We start from the raw sequence: 22,278 nt of genomic DNA, 5'->3' as shown, positions 1-22,278 counted from the left end.
TTTGGCGTCAGTAAGGTAAATCTTCTGACGCGACTCATTACCAATAAATGGATATGGCCAGTGTAAAAAAAAACAATCAGCCACATTAAATGTCAATAACATTGCTCCAAAAACAAATATTTATGTTAAAGTGACTAAAATAGTAGAATTTAGCCATAGTGCCCCTTTAACATATGACTTCCTACCTCTTCTAGAAATTTCCAAATATAAAAGAAAATTTCAACTTTGCAGCCACAACCGTTTCCATTTGTGTTTTTCCCAGCATTAAATTAAATATAAGCAAATGTGTATACTTCAACAACATGGACACAGCATCATTTGCATGCATTAACTATGCATGCAGGGTTGTACTATCGTGTACAATTTAAAAAAGATGTAAACGTATACAAATAGGAAGTATGTATCTTCCAGAGTAAAATGAGCCATAAATTACTTTTCTCCTATGTTGCTGTCACTTACAGTAGTTAGTAGAAATCTGTTTTGGACTAGTCCATCTCTTCATGGGGGATTCTCAGTATTTAATGTATATATACGATACAAAGATGCCAACTGCCCCCTACCAGTTTGCACACTATTCTGGCAGTTGGACTGAGCAACTGCCATTCACGAAGTGCTTTTGAAAATTAAAAAAAACACCTGAGAATCACCCATGAGGAGTCTAAAACCTGTCCGGTTTCTACTACCTACTGTTAGTGACAGCAGCATAGAAGAAAAGTAATTTATAGCTCATTTTACTCTGGTAGAAATTACTACTTATTTATGTGTTTTCATGTATTTTAAATTTTACAATTTTTTGCTGTAGTTATTCTTTAAACAGCCACAAGCACGGCATAGATGTAAATGTGTGCAGTTCCCAAGAAGTTAAGGAAACATATATAACTCCTCTTCAGCACTGTAGTCACCTGTATAATAGAAGTGAAACTTCAGAGTTACCGGTAGATCTTGTTTATGGCTGCAAACAGGGTCGGACTGGGACACCAAGGGCCCACCAAGGAAGTTTCAGCCTGGGGCCCACCCCCCTCTCCTCCTCCTCCCTCCCCCCCCCCCCCCATTTTAGGCTCACATACACATGTACTTTAGAAATTTTGCATGACTTTATGGTAGGGAATAGATTGTGAGCAATTCTGAGGACAGTCTCCAATAGGGATATGTCTAAATGCGAAACTAAATGGGTGTCACCATGCACTGGAACATCGGCGTGGTCATGATGAGTCATGGGCAGACTTAAAAAAAAAAAATACAAAACACAAAATAAGTAGCGGCGTTATTCACAGAGATTAGGTCCGACCAGATACATTGTATATTCAAGTAGTTACATGCCTCATGATAATTCATCAAGTAGTCAAATTGCAGCAGATACCCCCACAAAATGCAATCAGGTTGACGGCAGATACCCCCACACAATGCAATCAGGTTGGTGGCAGATACCCCCACAAAATGCAATCAGGTTGACGGCAGATACCCCCACACAATGCAATCAGGTTAACGGCAGATACCCCCACAAAATGCAATCAGGTTGACGGCAGATACCCCCACAAAATGCAATCAGGATGACGGCAGATACCCCCACAAAATGCAATCAGTTTGGCTGCAGATACCCCCACAAAATGCAATCAGTTTGGCTGCAGATACCCCCACACAATGCAATCAGGTTGGCTGCAGATACCCCCACACAATGCAATCAGGTTGGTGGCAGAGATACCCCCACACAATGCAAGTCCCCCCCAGCTTGGAAGGGGGGGCAGAGGGCACAGATCAGCGGGGAAGCCTCCCCCCCTCCCTCACCTAGGGCCCCCCCTTCCGCGCAGCCCCCTCCTCGAGAAGTGCAGCCAGCAGCGAGCGGAGTATAGCTTACCAGCTTCAGATGATGCTATCTCCGCTCCGCATGCCGCTGCTGCCCTGCTGGTCTCTGTCTCCTGTAGTGACGCTGTCCAATCACGCTCTAGCAGGAAGTACTGCGAGAACGTGATTGGACAGCGTCACACACTACAGTCAGAGACCAGCAGGGCAGCGGCATGCGGACTCGGAGCGGAGATAGCATCATCTCTGTAGCTATTCTCCGCTCGCTGCTGGCTGCACTTCTGGAGGAGGGGGGTGCGCGGAAGGGGGGGGGGGGCCCTAGGTGAGGGAGGGGGGGACGCTTCCCCCCCTCCCCGCCGCTCTGTGCCCAATTCCCCCCCTTCCAAGCTGTGCCCCCCTCCAGTGGCGTAGCTAGGGTGTTTGACACCCGGTGCGGATAATTTACCAACACCCCCCCCAAAAAAGCAAAGCGCGCAGCGACAAAAAAAATGGGTGTGGACATGACATCACATGGGTGGGGGGTAATTGTAATGTAACTGTAACAGTAAGGCAGTGGGCTAATATAGGTAGCCAGAATAGTTTCCCTCAGCATAGGTTAGATATGACAAATATGACAACATGACAAATTCAGCAATCTTGAGGCCCCCAACAAGACAAATTCAGCAATCATGAGGCCCCCAACAAGACATTCAGTAACCATGAGGCCCCCAACAAGACAAATTCAGTAACCATGAGGCCCCCAACAAGACAAATTCAGCAGTCATGAGGCACATAAATAAACAGCATTTCACATAAATAGGCAGAATGCCCACTTAATATGGTAGACACCTCTCACCTGGCTTCTGAATTCTCCTCTACTGGCTGCTGTGCCAGGCAATACTGTTTTTGGCTGGATTGGGGATGATGTGTGGGCTGAAAGGCCTGGCGGTGATGCTGTGGCCGGCCTGGCGGTGATGCTGGGCTGTACTTGGCTGGTTGAAGTAAATGTTGGCCTGACTGTTGGTGGTGATGCTGTGGCCTTTTTGACAGTGATTCTGGGCTGGTTGGCTGGTGGTGATGCTGGGCTGGCCTGGATAGTTTAGGTAGTGACAGGTGCACCCTAGTTTAGGTAGCACCAGGAGCCTCCCAGCTTAGGTAGTGACAGGACCCCCAAGTTTAGGTAGCGACAGGAGCCCCCCAGTTTAGTTAGTGACAGATACCCCCCAGTTTAGGTAGTGACAGGAGCCCCCAGTGTTTGTAGTGACAGGTGCCCCCCAGTTAAGGTAGTAACAGGTGCCCCCCAGGGTATGTAGTGACAGGAGCCCCCAGTGTTTGTAGTGACAGGTGCCCCCCAGGGTATGTAGTGACAGGAGCCCCCAGTTTAGGTAGTGACAGTGCCCCCCAGTTCAGGTAGTGACAGGTGCCCCCAGTTCAGGTATTGACAGGCGCCCCCCCAGTTCAGTTAGTGACAGGTACCCCCAGTTTAGGTATGACAGGAGCCCCCCAGTGTATGCAGTGACAGGGACCCCCCCCCAGTGTATGTAGTGACAGGAGCCCCTAGTTTAGGTAGTGACAGGGCCCCCCAGTATAGATAGACAGGTCTATAGGTGTCCCCAGTTTAAATAGCCAGATCTATAGGTGTCCTCAGTGGCAGCGGAGAGAGAAGAGAAGCGGTGGGGAAGGGAGGACGTTTCCCCCTCCCCCTTCCCTCACCTTGGGGCTCCCCCTCTCTCGCTCCCCCCTTTAGAATTAAGTGATGCGGCAGGCAGCGCCGCTGTGCCTGCCGCTTCTTTTCTCTCTCCGCTGCCACCCCAGGGCGGGCGGGCCAGCCACGTCCGGGTAGCTAGGGGGGGGCAGCAGCTAGCCAGGGGAGTGCGCATGCCCCATTTTGCCCTATGTAGGGACGCCCATGGCATGGTAGGCAGATAGGTAGCCGGGTAGGCAGTTATGTAGCCGGGTGGGAGGGTAGGCAGATAGGTAGCTGGGTGGGCAGTTAGGTAGCCGGGTGGGAGGGTAGGCAGTTAGGTAGCCAGGTGGGCAGATAGGTAGCTGGGTGGGCAGTTAGGTAGCCGGGTGGGCAGTTAGGTAGCCAGGTGGGAGGGTAGGCAGATAGGTAGCTGGGTGGGTAGATAGGTAGCCGGGTGGGTAGATAGGTAGCCGGGTGGGCAGATAGGTAGCCGGGTGGGAGGGTAGGCAGATAGGTAGCTGGGTGGGTAGATAGGTAGCCGGGTGGGTAGATAGGTAGCCGGGTGGGCAGTTAGGTAGCCGGGTGGGCAGTTAGGTAGCCGGGTGGGAGGGTAGGCAGAAGGGTAGCCGGGTGGGAGGGTAGGCAGTTAGGTAGCCGGGTGGGAGGGTAGGCAGTTAGGTAGCCGGGTGGGAGGGTAGGCAGATAGGTAGCTAGGTGGGTAGATAGGTAGCCGGGTGGGCAGCCAGTTAGGTAGCCGGGTGGGTAGATAGGTAGCCGGGTGGGAGGGTAGGCAGTTAGGTAGCCGGGTGGGAGGGTAGGCAGATAGGTAGCTGGGTGGGTAGATAGGTAGCCGGGTGGGCAGATAGGTAGCCGGGTGGGAGGGTAGGCAGATAGGTAGCTGGGTGGGTAGATAGGTAGCCGGGTGGGTAGATAGGTAGCCGGGTGGGCAGATAGGTAGCCGAGTGGGAGGGTAGGCAGATAGGTAGCTGGGTGGGTAGATAGGTAGCCGGGTGGGCAGTTAGGTAGCCAGGTGGGAGGGTAGGCAGTTAGGTAGCCGGGTGGGCAGATAGGTAGCTGGGTGGGTAGATAGGTAGCCGGGTGGGCAGCCAGTTAGGTAGCCGGGTGGGTAGATAGGTAGCCGGGTGGGAGGGTAGGCAGTTAGGTAGCCGGGTGGGCAGTTAGGCAGAAGGGTGGGAGGGTAGGCAGAAGGGTGGGAGGGTAGGCAGAAGGGTGGGCAGTTAGGTAGCCGGGTGGGAGGGTAGGCAGAAGGGTGGGAGGGTGGGTAGCCAGTGGGGGCCCCGACTCCTATGCTCCCCCTCACCTGGGTGTCCCCCCTCCTTACAAGCCGCGGGGAGGGCAGCCCGACTGTTTTTTTTTTTGTTTTTTTTCCCTTAAAAAAAACTATTTTCCCCGGGGGCCCCCTCCTATCCTCCCCCTCCCTCACCTCGGACTCTCGGAGGGCCCCCTCCTGTTACGAGCGGCGGCCGGCGGGTACAGCAAACTTCCAGGGAGGTATAGCAGAAGATAGAGGTCCAGCTGCCTCCCAGTCGCTGTCTCCTCTATGCCGCTCGCACTAAACCAGGAAGCAGTGCGAGCGGCATAGAGGAGACAGCGTAGCCCGGGAGGCAGCTGGACCTCTATCTTCTGCTATACCTCGCAGGAACTTTGCTGTAACCGCCGCCGCCGCTCGTAACAGGAGGGGGGCCCTCCGAGGTGAGGGAGGGGGAGGATAGGAGGGGGCCCCCCCGGGGAAAATAGTTTTTTTTAAGGGACATAAAAAAAAAAAAAAAAACAGTCGGGCTGCCCTCCCCGGCTCTCCCATGCAGCGCACGCCTTCTAGGGGCCCCCAGGTCAGGAGGAGGGGCAGTCGGGTCGGGGCCCACCGATGGGACCGTCGGTGGTTCGGCGGCTCTGTCCGAGCCTGGCTGCAAATATGCCCTAGTTACATTCTATGCTTTCTGGCTGGTCTCTTTGATCACAATAAGCTGCTTTATGTATGTCTTTTCACAGTATCTTGTATCCTTCATCCTTGTGATGAATAAGAACCTATAGATGAAGCAGCTTACATCTAGGATACTGTGCTCACCAGCTTCAGGAAGCTGCAGAAGGAAAATACATAAACAAAGCTTTCTCTTGCTGACATTTGCTGTTAGGCCTCATTCTTGGATACTGAAATCTATTGTTACCAAGTATCATTATACATACCTGGATATGGGAGGAGACTTATTTGCTCATTATACATGCAGGCTTTCCATCAAAGGCCTTAATTCACAGAGCTTTATCAAACACTTTATCAAACGTTTGAAAATTTTCCTCATGGGTAAAATCTAATTTTTCATTCACTAAGGTGTTATAGATTTATTGATCATTTCATCAATAAAACATTTGATAAATCTATAACACCTTAGTGAATTCAAAATCGGATTTTACCCATGAGAAAATTATCAAACATTTGACAAAGTGTTTGATAAAGCTCCGTGAATTGAGGCCATAGTGTTACCTTACTCTTCCACAAGTCTACCACATGGGGCATTGTTGAAATCCCTATAATTGACTTGTTTTTTGTGCTGTGTGAGATATGTCTCCTAGTTCCACATGCAATGTGAGATGTACTATAAGGGTAGAAAGTCACATGACAGGGAACATGTATTTTAATCGGGACAAGAAATTGGTATATTTTATGTAAAATAATGCTTTTTTATATTGTATAAGAACCAAATGGTAATTTTTGTGCAGGCGGCAAAATGAAAACAAATACTGAACAATAATCAACTATTTCGTGTGTGTTTAACCTATATTTAATGCACGAGGTAGGGCGTTTTTTGAAATCTTTGCATGCCTTTTTGCTGCCAAAATGTTACACTGACCAGAACATGCAAGATAAGCCAAAATGAAAATGATTTCAATGTGATTTGATTGTCCTAAGTAGAACATTACTCATTTTCACCACATGAAATACTATGGGCAGCGTAGTAAGCTCTCCACACTGCAAACGTCCCCATAAATTATAAAGAAAATTATTTTTATTACATGCTGTATGAAGAGCTGGCAAGGAGCTCTCTGAACCAGAACACATGACTTCAATCAGGCTGGGTTGCATTGAAAGCATGCTGACTGATTTATGCTAGAGCTGTGTAACATGTGAGCTAATGTATTGCCACTTATTATGTGATCTGCTCTGTCCCTCTAGGAGTAACACTATTTGTGGCTCTTTATGACTATGAAGCAAGAACAGAAGATGACCTAAGTTTTCAGAAGGGGGAAAAATTCCAGATACTCAACAGCTCGTAAGTGCTGGTTTGGGCTCATTTGGGCTTAGAAACTTTTTATTATTCTTAAATCCATCTAACTAAGGATTGTAATTAGATATGTCACTTATTATGTTAAAACTAGAAGACAACGTTTTCTAAGCAAGCAACAAAAAGTGAAAACTAGATGTCATGTACTTGTAAAGGTTCTCATTTATCCACGGCATGCTATCGCTGAAGGAAAATAAAGTGGTTACCACTGGTCAACCTGTTGTGTTAAAGAGAGAAACTAGGTTCTCTACACCTATCAAAAATGATAAATCATGTGTAAATAATCTGAATAGTTATGTATGTTAATTAAGAGCATAGAACATTAAAGGGGAACCAAACTAAAAAAAAAAAACTTTGCCCATATTGCACTCACAACAATAAAAATAGAAAGTACACAATACTACCTAGCCGTACTCCTCCACCATTGTTTAACATTTTTGAATAGTGGCTTGCTGCGTGAAATTCGCCACCATCTTAAAAAAATGTAAACACATGTAAGATGCAAATGCAAGCAATTTTCCAGCAATTTTGTTTGCGCTTGTGATTCTGAGAGCCTCTGTAGTAGGTGTACAAGTATGTAACACAATCCTGCCTCGGTAGAATGCCCTATAGAGGAAAGGCTTTGGTCTGCAATTAATATTTATTATTTGAACAAAAAAAACCTGGATTTTATATTCAAATTATGTGTTACATTTTTTGCAAGGCACAATCAGTTTTTAGTTTAGATCCGCTTTAATACAAAATGGAGTACAAAGGATAATGCTACCCAAAAGGGGTGTATGCTGTAATAGCGTAATAGGTAACATTTGGTCACTACCGCAACTAAACTCGTTAGTTCAATCAGGTAATGGAATACCCAGGACACCTTTATGCTAATATAATTTACATAATCCAATCAACAAAGAGTGCAGTCTAATGCCTATTCACTATGCATATGTTTACGTTGAACCTGACTGAAGGTGTGTTTTGCCTTTAAAATAAATGTTTTATTTCTTCATTGTGGTTCAGTGAAATTCATACAGTCTTATCTAAATTAAATATCTGAACTCATGAGGGGCTGGATTCACTAAGACAAATAGCATGCCTTATCCGAGTTAACATGCCTTATCAAAGTTAACTGCTAATTGGCGCTCCACTCGTCCTGCCCTGAGCCCCTGAGGGTTCTTAGTGCTCGCTATGCTACTCTGATAAGGTGAGTTATCTCTGATAAGGCGTGTTAACTCGGATAAGGCATGCTATTTGTGTTAGTGAATCAAACCCCTGAACTTTTACACAGAACATCCCTGGTAGTTTTCCTTTACAGAAAGTGATATGCTGTGCATAGCCATTGTTACAGTGGCCATGCATCTCACATCTGTAGAGGTTCCTAACCCGTGTGCCGCAGCACAAAGGTGTTGCGACAGCCGCCAGTATCTGTCGTCGTGTCCCTGATCTGGCGCCCTTCCAGCTGATCAGTTGCTACTCTGACTCCCCCACCGCTCCGTTTGTGTTCAGAGCAGGGCAACAAGAAAATGGCCACCAGAGTCTACATTTGAGGGCATTGGCTGCCATTTATTTGTAGCTCTGCTCTAAGTACAATCAGAGCAGAGACAGAGTGGGAGGCAGAATAGCAAATGACATACAAGTTCTTATCTCGCTATTGATTCCTGACGTATTACCAGGTACAATATTAAAATGTTCCCAACGGAGATGCTTCATTCATCCCTTAACAAATATTGTTAAATCATTCCAAACTGCTTAAAATTTCAAGCAATTTTCACTGGTGCCATAGTAAGAACAATAGGGCTCAGCTTTTATTTTCTGTTCTCATATATAATACTTACACCTTAAGATCTATTTATTTGTTTCCTACAGCAGAGTAATTCCAAGAACTTTCCTGCATTGAATTAAACTTGTTCTGTCTTTTGTTTGCTGCCATAATGACGCAGTGTGAGCCTGTCTAATTTAAAACTTGAGGGTGGCCAATTAGCAGCATTTTAGTGTTTATTTCAAAGGATAAAATGCACTCTTTTCATTGATTTAATAACTTTTAATAATATTTTTCTTTTATATATATATGTGACGTGCCACAGAGATCTAAATGTTTGGCGTGATGTGTCATGACCTGAAAAAAGGTTGGAAACCACTGCTCTAGTGTATAGTTGGCTGTGAGGGTATTAGGAGGCACTAACATACAGCATTTGTTTTGTCAAGGAGAAAAAGGGAATGTGACCGGCACTCAAAATAGGGACTGGAAACAGCGCTGGATTCTGGTCACTGTTTACACCGTGCTCACATCCATGTAGCACAGTAATACTTGAGAAAAGAGAATGAAAAGCAGATCTGGCACCGGCTGCAGTTAACCAATTTCCTTTAATCCAGTGGGTACAGCATACAAACAAGCAGTGAAAGGGTCGGCCTAACAGCCGTTTCGCAGGTCTCCCTGCTTCTTCAGAGGCACATAGATAGGGCACATATAAAGGCTCCCCCATATATATATACATAGTGTATCATAAGCTTACCTCCCCTTCTGACTCCATAGCGCTAGTGGGAGACGCCCGCCGCGGCCGTTCGGGTCCGTCCCTTCCGGGAACGCCCCTCTGATGTCATACAGCCTATTAGGTGGCAGTATTCCCTCACCAATCAGCGCTACACAAAAGCCGGCATCAGCCGGCCAATAGACACACAGCGGGGGACGGCAAGCTACAGAGGACAAAAGACACTTGTTACCATAGTGATGACCACGCTGGCGCATTTCCAAACAGCATGGTGTCAGATCATTCCTCTGACTACACCAATATGGAAATACATAGTTATTTAAATGTAAAAACATTTCCTCCATTATGTTACACCAATTACCACGAGTTCTATAGTTTGCAGGGATAAAACATGACTTTACATGTATCAGGACCTATCTGGAACGCCCAATCCGGTACGTCCCATTACCCTATATAAAACAGGTTATGTCCATAAGCTTTCGCTTAATCTCAAAATCTGCAAATTACAGTTCTCAAAAAGGCATAGAGTTGATGCTGGTAGGTCAGCATACCAACCAGAATCCGTCTAGATATTTTCATGCCCAGTACAGGGGAGCCTTCTGCTACCCTAAAGACAGGGACAAAAAACAGTGAATAATTATTATAATATGAAAATTACAAACAATCAAGATAATTAAAAACATTACAGTGAGGCATTCCTAAAAAAGGATTTCGGCAAGACATTTTTGCTAGGAAAAAAGTTGGGATAAAAATCTATACAACAGCATAAAAAACACAGAATGTTTAATATTTCTCAAGAAAGCAGTAAAGCTCATTCCTTTCATTAAGGCCCAGACGTCCACAGGCCTTTGTTTTAGATATCCACTTAGCTTCTTCTTGTCTAAGTAATTTTTCCCAGTCCCCTCCCCTCCTTGGTTGGTCCACAGCTTTTAAACATGTAAACCTTAAAGGGGAACTCACATTTTCATGGGCCTCTAAAACATGTTTAATCATGCGTCCTGCTCCTTTTTTAGTCTTAAGCGAATTAACGTGTTCCTGAAACCTTGTACAAAGTTGCCTGGTGGTCATTCCAATATAAAAGCGATCACAGGGGCAGAGTATTGCATACACCACATGTGTTGAGCAACAGTGTAAGAAATCTTTGATCTGAATCATTTCACCGCCCAGTGTAATGTGTTTACCTGATACAAAGTTGGGACAGTGATTGCAGTTTCCACATTTAAAACAACCTTTAGGTTTAAGACTTGTCAACCAATCCAACTGTTTCTCTGCTCTACATTCACTTCTTACTATGACATCCCCAATTGTTTGGGCCCTGCTGGAATGTAATAAGGGGTTTCTCAGGGAGTTTTTTCCCCAAAACAGGGTTTGAGCTAAGGTCTCCCCAATTTCTGTGGATAGAATTTTTTAATTTTTTTGCCATTGGGGAGTACTCAAAAATTAAAGGTACACCAGGGGCCGTATCTCCTCCCCTCCCCTTCTTTTTCCTCTTTCTAATGAGCAGTTCGGTTCTCGATTTTTCATCGGCCCTCTTAAAGGCCGTGACAATGAGAGACAGAGGGTAACCCCGGGATAGGAATCTCCGTCCTAATTCAAAACTCTGTTCCAGAAAGTCAGAATTTTTACTGTTATTTCTTTTTAAACAAATAAACTGGCTGTAAGGGATCGCGTTTTTTACATGTTCTGGGTGATAACTAGAATAGAAGAGGATGTTGTTTGTGGCTGTGGGTTTTCTATAGCCTTTGGTAATTAGTTCCCCATCGTCCACCATTATTGTGAGGTCCAGAAATTCCATTTTTTCCCCACCCCAAGCTCCTGTAAAATACATATTATAATCGTTAACATTGATCCATTCAATAAACTTTGCAAAATCCGTATCATCCTGATACATGTAAAGTCATGTTTTATCCCTGCAAACTATAGAACTCGTGGTAAATGGTGTCACATAATGGAGGAAATGTTTTTACATTTAAATAACTATGTATTTCCGTATTGGTGTAGTCAGAGGAATGATCTGACACCATGCTGTTTGGAAATGCGCCCAGCGTGGTCATCACTATGGTAACAACAGTCTTTTGTCCTCTGTAGCTTGCCGTCCCCCGCTGTGTGTCTATTGTCCGGCTGATGCCGGCTTTTGTGTAGCGCTGATTGGTGAGGGAATACCGCCACCTAATAGGCTGTATGACATCAGAGGGGCGTTCCCGGAAGGGACGGACCCGAACAGCCGCGGCGGGCGTCTCTAACTAGCGCTATGGAGTCAGAAGGGGAGGTAAGCTTATGATACACTATGTATATATATGGGGGAGCCTTTATATGTGCCCTATCTATGTGCCTCTGAAGAAGCAGGGAGACCTGCGAAACGGCTGTTAGGCCGACCCTTTCACTGCTTGTTTGTATGCTGTACCCACTGGATTAAAGGAAATTGGTTAACTGCAGCCGGTGCCAGATCTGCTTTTCATTCTCTTTTCTCACAGCATTTGTTTGTTTGTAACCAGGGCTGTGGAGTCGGAGTCGTGGAGTCGGAGCAATTTTGGGTGCCTGGAGTCGGAGTCGGGAAAAAATGCACCGACTCCTAATGAATTTGTAACTGTAATTAAAATAGAAAATATGATAAAATGTTCTATTTCTCAGATAATAGTCATTAAAAATAATGTATATATACAGTAATAGCTGTGCTCAGTCTACAAAAATGAAATAAACCAATCAAAATTAGTTACTTGTGCTGCTTCAATAAAGCAGTCCCCGTATTTTTAAAGTCAGATATACATATCTGATTGTCACTGTACAGTATATATGTGTACACAGGAATCTCTTATATATATACTAAATAACGTCTATGCTGTAAGTATAAAGCCTAATGTGTAGCCGTTTCACTAATAGAGATGGTCAAGTGAGATGGAAATAATTCTGCGTTGATGCTGGTTAATGCAAATGTACGCACTCTCTTTGCTCATAAAATCAAATAATTTGATATGTTGTTAAAATTTGGTTTGGTGACTACAAATTAAAGGGTACCTGAGACGGATGAAAAGAAAAGTTTTATACATACCTGGGGCTTCTTCCAGCCCCCTTCAGGCTAATCAGTCCCTCGCTTTCCTTCTTCACCACCTGGAACTTCTGCTATGAGTCCCGGTAATTCAGCCAGTCAGAGCAGTCTGGCTACGTGCCAATTCCACAGCCAGGAGCATTCTGCATCTGTGCAATAGTGCTACGCATGTGTAGTACGCTCCCGGCACCGGAGTGTGTGCATGCACACTACACCAGACTGGCTCAAGTACCTGGACCCATAGCAGAAGATCCAGGTGGCGGAGGAGGACAGCGAGGGACTAATTAGCCTGAAGGGGGCTGGAGGAAGCCCCAGGTATGTATAAAATTTTAATTTCATCTGTCTCAGGTTTACTTTGTTACACAGTAGTACTATACTCTACATATGCACTCCCCACAGAGCTGCAGGGAATCCACTGAGAATGTTGTGCACATTGAACAGAGAGGTGTTGTCTGTCACCCATAAACCTTGTTCAGATTGTGCATGAAGAATGTGTAATAGAGGAAGAATCTCCTCATTCCCCTGCAGAGTACCTGCACATTATTCTTACATGTACCCACAGTTACATTGCCTAGGGCCTGATAGATGTTCTTTGTTCCGGTTTGTACCTTTTACAAGTACTCTTACCAAGGACTAGTTTTAGTCTAAAGGGAATAAATATAGTAGTCTACATATCCTTCTCACTTCAGTTGTCTTGTAAAATTCCTAAGCGTTGGCAGTTAAGAGACGAATTTCACGTTACATACTGTTAATCAACAAAATTGTAATATGCAAATTAGAGGAGTCGTGGAGTCGGAGTCGGTGGAATCCTAAACTGAGGAGTCGGTGGATTTTTGGACCGACTCCACAGCCCTGTTTGTAACTTGAGGTGTGTACCATAATTTATAGTGGGAACATTATTTCTGCAAAATTGACATTTTGAGGGGGTTTTGCTGCATCAGAAAACTGACATTTGTTGCAATAAGTGGAACGCAAAATTGGAACCTGCACCATATTTCCCAGACAGTGGATGTGTTTCTGCTCCAAATACCTTAGCATTATGTTACGGTATCATAAAGGATCATATAAAAGGCATATGGAAATACTGTATGCTGAATTTATTCTGCTTGATGATATGTTGTATGTCTGTCTATTTTACATCAAACGAAAGCAGGTCGCTACATCCACCCCACTCACATACAGTGGGGAGTAGGACACCAGCAGGCCATACATGTATCAATTCGAAGAAAGAATCCCGCAGCACTGTCTGTAGAGTAAAAGTCCGATTTTTGTTGCAGCATTAGTGGACAAACAGCATTACAGCTCAGTATTGGAGCAAAACATGGCTAGTTAGTCATAGCTCGGCAGCTATGTGTGAGCACTAATGCTGCAATAAAAATGGACTTTTACTCTACAGGCGGTGCAGTGGGATTCTTTCTTTGAATTGATCTATCTATTTGAACTGCAGAATTTTGCATACAGTAATACACATAATCAATACAAAATTCATGCTGGTGAATAATTCTCACAGATGATCATTTGTAAAAAGGTGGTCTATTGATTATTTAGAGTATGTGAGATGTGGATATACAAGACATTAATCATCTGCTGTTTTTACAGTAATATAATAAATATACAGATTTCCGCTTAAAGAACACTGAATCATTCATTAATAATGCTTACTTTATTATAGTGTTGCAAGAGATTAGCCATTTGTATCTAGCAAACACCAAAAAACGGATATTATAATCAAAGGCTAATAAGAGGCTTGAAACAGTCACCGTGCACATATTGGTTTATATAGTTGAACCAAGCAGGATACTGGGTGACGCAAACTATTAATTATGCAACTAGTCTGATACCACTGATACTTACAAACATCACTTAGGACTGATTACTGGTACAGCAACTCATTTAAAATAGAATTTCAAAGGAGAAAAAAGAGTTTGTCCTCATTATCAGCCCCGGACTCTATATTTTTACTGTTTACCAAACAGCCATATGTTCCTTACCAAGGCCCCCAGCCAGACCGGCTATATTTGGGACAGAATCTTTAATTTATAATCTTTCACATTTGGTCAACCTTCATCTTGAAACATAAGTTAAAACCTTACCCTTTCATCTTAGAGACTTCCCATCTATTCTAAAAATGCAAGGAATTTGTTTGGAAAGAGGACAGATAGGTCAGCAGTCTGTTTCAATATTGATTATACTTTTGGCCTCAAGACGCTCAGTTATGATCTGGAGGAGATTATCTGATGCCTGAAAAGCAAAATGTGTTTTATTTAATGTGTGGTCACCCATAATGCTTTTATTTTTGACGATGAGGTGTACCTGCAAACTCAGGAAACCTAAATGGGCTCTTACCTTGCAATGAGCTAAACAAATTTAATTTATTGGACTGAGATATTTTACCTATTGCAAGGCACACAATACAGATTTACTGTCAGATTGATTATTTCCAACATGTCCAATCTGATTTTTGATCGATTTTCCCTTCAATTGTATGAAAAATCATTTGAAAAATTGATCAGAAATCAGATCGGACATGTTGGAAATAATCGATCTTACAGTAAATCTGTCAGAAAATTGTATTGCGTATACCTAGCATAAGAATCATTGGTCCGATCTACAGTAATACATTTTTAATCCAAATGTTCTCCTAGGTAGTACTTTCACATCCTATCAATTAAATGCCTTTTGAGCCACGAGCAAGCAAGAAAATATAGGAATAATTGTAACAGTGCTTTTTCAACTACTTTTTGGTATTTTTTCAAATGCAAGGTGCTGAAAAGTTATTTTAAACAGAGGATGAAAATGATCTGCTAGGAGGAAACTTAGGAGAAAAATTGATTTGGATCAGGCCCAATGAGTCTTTTAGTAATGATATTTTATGCTACATTATTCATGTAATTTTAGTTTGGAAAGTGACTGCCTTCTCCACGTATCTTAACAGCAGAGAAGTGAAACTTTCCTTTTACTAAAATATAAGTTTGCTAGAATATCCTAGCTTGAACTGTATTCATAGAATGATAGGTTTAGAAATTGATTTAAAATGTGAATAATTATTTGACTAATTATTTATAATTTGACTTTCACAGCAGCCCTTACAAGCTCTGGAGAATATCCCTTTTGGGCAATTGAAATGGGCAGTCGCATCTATCAGAATGTTAAAGTTTTTAATGCAGTCAGGCATAATATTGCACAATTTCAGAACCAGAATCTACCTGACAAAATGACTTAGACAATCAAAGGAGAGGTAGCATAGAATAGATATGACAATGGAGAGTACCAGCACTGGAAGGGAACCAGAATTTAACCAACAGATTCAGCCTAAACCATAATGTCATCAGATCAAAATTAGTCAAACCTTCAAACTTTTACTAAATGATTAATGTCTGAGCAATTCCATTGCAAAAATAAAATAACAAAATCAACTGCATTTTTTGCAGCACCTATAAATTCCAAATTCTTTGCAATTTTATGTTGAGAAATAGTTATTGTACTATTGCCTAGGCAGTGTTATACGTAATGGTGTACTTCTCCTGATTTTTACCTCTGGAAGCATATTTACTCTTACTCTGTTTTCTCATTTAACTTTGTTGCCCCGTCCCAAATTTTTAAAAACGTGTTGCCAACCTCAAGTTCAAAGTGACCATATATAAGTGAACATATATTTTTCTTAAAATAACAGGATTTCTCAGTTTAAACATTTGAAATGCACTGTCTGCCTATACAGCTTGCCCTAGTTACTTGAAGAGATGAGAGAAGCTGGGCACATCCAGTAAAAAACACGCCTTTATTGAATCAGTATTAAAATCAGTATCAAAATAACGGCATCAGTCCATCAGGAGATAGAGGGATAAACAAGTGAAGGTGTCAACAGCTGTTTCGCACTCAACTATAGAGTGCTTCCTCAGGACCTGAGGAAGCACTCTGCCGTTATTTTGATACTGATTTTAATACTGATTCAATAAAGGCGTGTTTTTTACTGGATGTGCCCAGCTGCTCTCATCTCTTCAAGTAACTGGCAGGTTGGAACTATTGTTGAGCTTGGAGCACTCCAGGGTATCTTGCTTTGGTGGTCCTGTGCACCTTTTCTCTATATTACAGCTTGCCCTAGTGGCTGCAGCTCTGGCGCTTGGAATGTTCTGTGTCTTGTATAATGAGGTCACTTGTTATACAGGTGGACATGACAGCTGCCATTGTTAAATGGCGTAGAGGGCAGGATGGCTGTACTTGTTACACTGAGGACAGCCATGGCTGCACTTTTTATGTGGTGTATTTGATGGCTGTATTTCTAACAAAAAGGAACAGGATAACTGCATGTGTTATATGGGTGGCATTATGGCTACACATGATATATGAGAGCACATGATGGCTACGCTTGTTATATGGAATGTGGGGTATATCTGCACCTGCTGTATGGGAGCATTATATATCCCAGCATTCCAAGGTAAAAAAACACCATATCAGCAAATACTCATGCAGTAAGATGGGAACTTTCTGAGCGGCCCATACCGCACAAAGAAAGTACAGACTCCAAACTGGCGAACAACTACAATTTCATCTTCATCCAGTTTTGGATATTCATAGCTGGCTTCAAATTTAAACTGAACAAACAAAAATGAATATAACTTACCTGGGGCTTCTACCTGCCTCCTGCAACTGCCCGTGCCTGTGCCATCACAAAGTGATCATCCGGTGCTCCACAGTGCCTTACTTTCATTTCGATGTGAAGCCACAGTACGTGTACCTCCTGATCACACTCCTGTGGATGGGAGCGCTCGGTGCATGCGCCGTCTGAAAAAAAAAACTTCTACTGCACATGTGCAGAACGCTCCCAGCAAAAGAAGTGTGATCAAGGATGGAAGTGGCCTCGGCTGCGCATGCGCTGTGGCCTGTCGACTTGCCAGTCAACTGGAAGTGGGTCACTGCAGGGGCCTGGAGGGACACCTAGTGACAGCGTGGGCACAGGGTGGCTGCAGGGGGCTAGTAGAAGCCCCAGGTAAGTTAAATTTGTTCTTTTTTACTTCAGTTTAGGTTTCCTTTAAATAGAAAGATTTTTTTGTATAACATTTAATACATTTTTGTAAAGCACTGATATACCTTTGCAGCAATAAAAAAAAAAGTGAAGTCAATTCAAACATAGCTATGGCAGCCTGTTGTTACAGACATGCTTGCTATCTAAATGTCTGTGTAATTTTATACAATTATTGGTGCTTTGAGAGTTCTAATGTTGCTAGCTCTACAGCTCATAGGCCCCAAAAACATGTCCCTCCACGACCATGAAATTGGACAACACTGTCTATATGGGGTTTTAAAAATGTTCCTTTATTATAAGCATCAGTGAGGTCACTGTTCCAGGATTTAAATGTAAGATTAACATTTTCTAGGAGCCCAAGTGTCACTTTCCCCTGGAACACTCTGGTTTGGTACATTCTTTTATGCATTCCACAGACAATTGAGACATGTGGCAGGCATGAGAAATCTCTCTGGGATCTCATGCGTGGTGAGTTTGCAGCTGTATCTATAATATGGGAATTTGCATTTCTTTTTGTTTCAATGGAGCCATACACATTTTCTACATAAATATTTAAATGAGATGGATAGTAATTATTTTTTGTTGTGTTCATAGGGTTTAGAAATAAAAAAAAAAACCCATAGTGTTAGGAAAATATGAAATAATAAACTGAATGTAATATTAGTTTGGAGCTTAAGTTGCTGGAATACTGGGAAACTTCTTCAGATGAGATAGACATGTGTACGTACAGTGCCTAGCACACATATAACTATGCAGTGTTCCTTTTTTCCTTGCTCTGCCTGAAAGAGTTAAACATAAGGTATGTAAGTGGCAGTTCAGAGTCAGGACTGAGTCAGACTACAGTGTGACCCTCACTGATAGCGTGGCTGAAGATGAGAGAAAGCTTCCGGCCAAATGGATTAGACTGCCTCGCACTCAAAACAATTGGTCATTACAGGGAATGGCAAGGCTACTGCCATAATGCCCAGCCAGGGCAATATCTGCATGAAGTTTGTATGCCCTCCCTGTGTCTGCGTGGGTTTCCTCCGGGCACTTTGGTTTCTTCCTACATCCCTAAAACGTACAGATAAGTTAATTGGTGTCCTCCTAAAAAATTGGCCCTAGACTACGATGTACATATGACTATGGTAAGGATGATATTGTGAGATCCTTTGAGGGACAGTTTGTGACAAGAAATACTTTGTAAAGGGCAGCAGAAGATGTAGGCGCTATATCTCGGTAAATACTAAATCACAGTAGTAAGATAGTTTAAACTAAAAGGGACAGCATCACACTTATATTCAAAACCTGTTTTGAGATTAGGTACACTTTAAGGAAATATTTATACATATATTCTCCTTTGCAAAACCACAAAATTATGATGCGATAAATCGAGATTCTCCTTATGAATTAGAAAACTCCATTTAAAAAGTAAAACATTTTATTAAACAACAGAAGGGAAAAGAAAGACTGTCACAGTAAAAACGCTAAACACATCAAAGGCATACCTCCAAATGGCATATATAAACCAGCCAAATTAAAGGTGGTCCTAAATATCAGAAATGTCTACACCTCTTGCCAATTAACTTGTCAGTATGTTTTGGGGATATGGGAGGGAGCCAGCATGCCCAGAGGAAACCCATGTCAATTCAGGGAGGACATACAAACTCCATGCAGATAGTAATGTAAAGATCCCACAATGTAGTTCTCATTATAGTGGTAGTATTGTATTGGAGCTGTATTGTTTGTGTAGTGAAGCATTATCTTCCCCTGTGTAGCAGTGTTTAACCACTTCACCCCAAGGCGGTTTTTACCCTAATTGACAAGCGCAATTTTCACCTTTCAGTGCTCATCCCTTTAATTTGCCAATAGCTTAATCACTACTAATCACAATGAAATTATCTATATCTTGGTTTTTTTCACCACCAATTGGGCTTTTTGGGGTTGATATTTGTTTCCAGTAATTACTTTATTTTCTATGCATTTTAAAGGGAAATACAAGGAAAAAATGAAAAAATACACTATTTCTCAAATTTCGTCCCCTATGGCAGTGGTTCCCAACCTTTTCCAGGTCGTGACACATCACGACAAACATTCAGATATCCGGGACACGTCACATCATGCCAAACATTCAGATATACATGACACGTCCCGTATGATAGAAAAGAGGGGCTCAGTAACAATCTGATGATGCTGCAGGCACAATGAGGGGCTCAGTAACAATCTGCTGATACTGTAGGCACATTGAGGGGCTCAGTAACAATCTGCGGATGCTGCAGGCACAATGAGGAGCTCAGTAACAATCTGCTGATACTGGAGGCACAATGAGGGGCTCAGTAACAATGTGCTGATGCTGCAGGCACAATGAGGGGCTCAGTAACAATGTGCTGATGCTGTAGGCACAATGAGGGGCTCAGTAACAATCTGCTAATGCTGCAGGCACAATGAGGGGCTCAGTAACAATCTGCGGATGCTGCAGGCACAATGAGTGGCTCAGTAACAATCTGCTGATACTGCAGGCACAATGAGGGGTTCAGTAACAATGTGCTGATGCTGCAGGCACTATGAGGGGCTCAGTAACAATCTGCTGATGCTGCAGGCACAATGAGGGGCTTAGTGACAATCTGCTGGTGCTGCAGGCACAATGAGGCGCTCAGTGACAATCTGCTGATGCTGCACGCACAATGAGGGGCTCAATAACAATGTGCTGATGCTGCAGGCACAATGAGGGGCTCAGTGACAATCTGATGATGCTGCAGGCACAATGAGGGGCTCAGTGACAATCAGCTGGTGCTGCAGGCACAATGAGGGGCTCAGTGACAATATGCTGATGCTGCAGGCACAATGAGGGGCTCAGTAACAATCTGCTGGTGCTGTAGGTACAATGAGGGGCTCAGTGACAATCTACTGATGCTGCAGGCACAATGAGGGGCTCAGAAACAATCTGCTGATGCTGCAGGCACAACGAGGGGCTCAGTGACAATCTGCTGGTGCTGCAGGCACAACGAGGGGCTCAGTAAAAATCTGCTAATGCTGCAGGTACAATGAGGGGCTCAGTAACAATCTGCTGATGCTGCAGGCACAATGAGGGGCTCAGAAACAATCTGCTGATGCTGCAGTGCCCCAGTATAGCTAGTATAGTGCCGCAGTATAGCCAGAATAGTGCCCCAGTATAGCCAGAATAGTGCCCCAGTATAGCCAGAATAGAGTATAGCCAGAATAGTGCCCCAGTATAGTGCCCCAGGATAGCCAGTATAGTGCCCCAGGATAGCCAGTATAGTGCCCCAGGATAGCCAGTATAGTGCCCCAGGATAGCCAGTATAGTGCCCCAGGATAGCCAGTATAGTGCCCCAGGATAGCTAGTATAGTGCCCCAGTATATTGCCCCAGGATAGCTAGTATAGTGCCCCAGGATAGCCAGTATAGTGCCCCAGGATAGCCAGTATAGTGCCCCAGGATAGCCAGTATAGTGCCCCAGGATAGCTAGTATAGTGCCCCAGTATAGTGCCCCAGGATAGCTAGTATAGTGCCCCAGGATAGCTAGTATAGTGCCCCAGTATAGCCAGAATAGTGCCCCAGTATAGCCAGAATAGTGCCCCAGTATAGCCAGAATAGAGTATAGCCAGAATAGTGCCCCAGTATAGTGCCCCAGGATAGCCAGTATAGTGCCCCAGGATAGCCAGTATAGTGCCCCAGGATAGCTAGTATAGTGCCCCAGGATAGCTAGTATAGTGCCCCAGTATAGCCAGAATAGTGCCCCAGTATAGCCAGAATAGTGCCCCAGTATAGCCAGAATAGAGTATAGCCAGAATAGTGCCCCAGTATAGTGCCCCAGGATAGCCAGTATAGTGCCCCAGGATAGCCAGTATAGTGCCCCAGGATAGCTAGTATAGTGCCCCAGTATATTGCCCCAGGATAGCTAGTATAGTGCCCCAGGATAGCTAGTATAGTGCCCCAGTATAGCCAGAATAGTGCCCCAGTATAGCCAGAATAGAGTATAGCCAGAATAGTGCCCCAGTATAGTGCCCCAGGATAGCCAGTATAGTGCCCCAGGATAGCCAGTATAGTGCCCCAGGATAGCTAGTATAGTGCCCCAGGATAGCCAGTATAGTGCCCCAGTATAGCCAGAATAGTGCCCCAGTATAGCCAGAATAGAGTATAGCCAGAATAGTGCCCCAGTATAGTGCCCCAGGATAGCCAGTATAGTGCCCCAGGATAGCCAGTATAGTGCCCCAGGATAGCTAGTATAGTGCCCCAGGATAGCTAGTATAGTGCCCCAGTATAGCCAGAATAGTGCCCCAGTATAGCCAGAATAGTGCCCCAGTATAGCCAGAATAGAGTATAGCCAGAATAGTGCCCCAGTATAGTGCCCCAGGATAGCCAGTATAGTGCCCCAGGATAGCCAGTATAGTGCCCCAGGATAGCTAGTATAGTGCCCCAGGATAGCTAGTATAGTGCCCCAGGATAGCTAGTATAGTGCCCCAGTATAGCCAGTACAGTGCCCCAGGATAGCTAGTATAGTGCCCCAGGATAGTGCCCCGGGATAGCCAGTATAGTGCCCCAGGATAGCTAGTATAGTGCCCCAGTATAGCGCCCCAGGAAGGGAAGAGGACAGTCCTGCGGCCCAACTGGGAGCGTCGCGCGGACCACAGGCAGGTTGGGGATCCCCGCCCTAACTCACCCCTCCATAGCGACCACTCCGCCCCTTCTTCTCCTCCCTGAGCCACTCATTCGCACCGTGGCTCCGTCCTCGATGCGCTGCCTCCGCCCTCGGCCTGTAGTTAGTGCAGATCTACAAGAAAATGGCCGCCGCATGTCTGCAAATGTGAACGGCGGCGGCCATTTTCTTGTAGCCCTGAGAAGGGCGATCTGCGGGGGAGACGAGCAGGGGGAGCAGAGAGCGGCGACACATAGCTGGTGCTGCCGCGACACATGAATGTGTCGCGGCACACCGGTTGGGAAGCTCTGCCCTATGGTATTAATATAAAC

General features: G+C 44.3%; 1 protein-coding gene across 2 annotated transcripts in view; it reads left to right on the top strand.

Moving 5' to 3' along the window:
* The window catches only part of FYN (FYN proto-oncogene, Src family tyrosine kinase), a 316,221-nt gene that overhangs the window by 232,010 nt on the left and 61,933 nt on the right, over nucleotides 1-22,278 (top strand). For both annotated transcript variants that reach the window (XM_068231316.1, XM_068231315.1), the window contains exon 5: nucleotides 6,657-6,753. In XM_068231316.1, coding sequence (XP_068087417.1) covers nucleotides 6,657-6,753 — 97 coding nt within the window. The remainder of the gene's footprint in view (nucleotides 1-6,656; nucleotides 6,754-22,278) is intronic.

Source organism: Hyperolius riggenbachi, chromosome 4 (genome assembly GCF_040937935.1).
Source record: "Hyperolius riggenbachi isolate aHypRig1 chromosome 4, aHypRig1.pri, whole genome shotgun sequence".
NCBI classification, from domain to species: domain Eukaryota; kingdom Metazoa; phylum Chordata; class Amphibia; order Anura; family Hyperoliidae; genus Hyperolius; species Hyperolius riggenbachi.
This window is presented reverse-complemented; position numbering and strand designations above follow the sequence as displayed.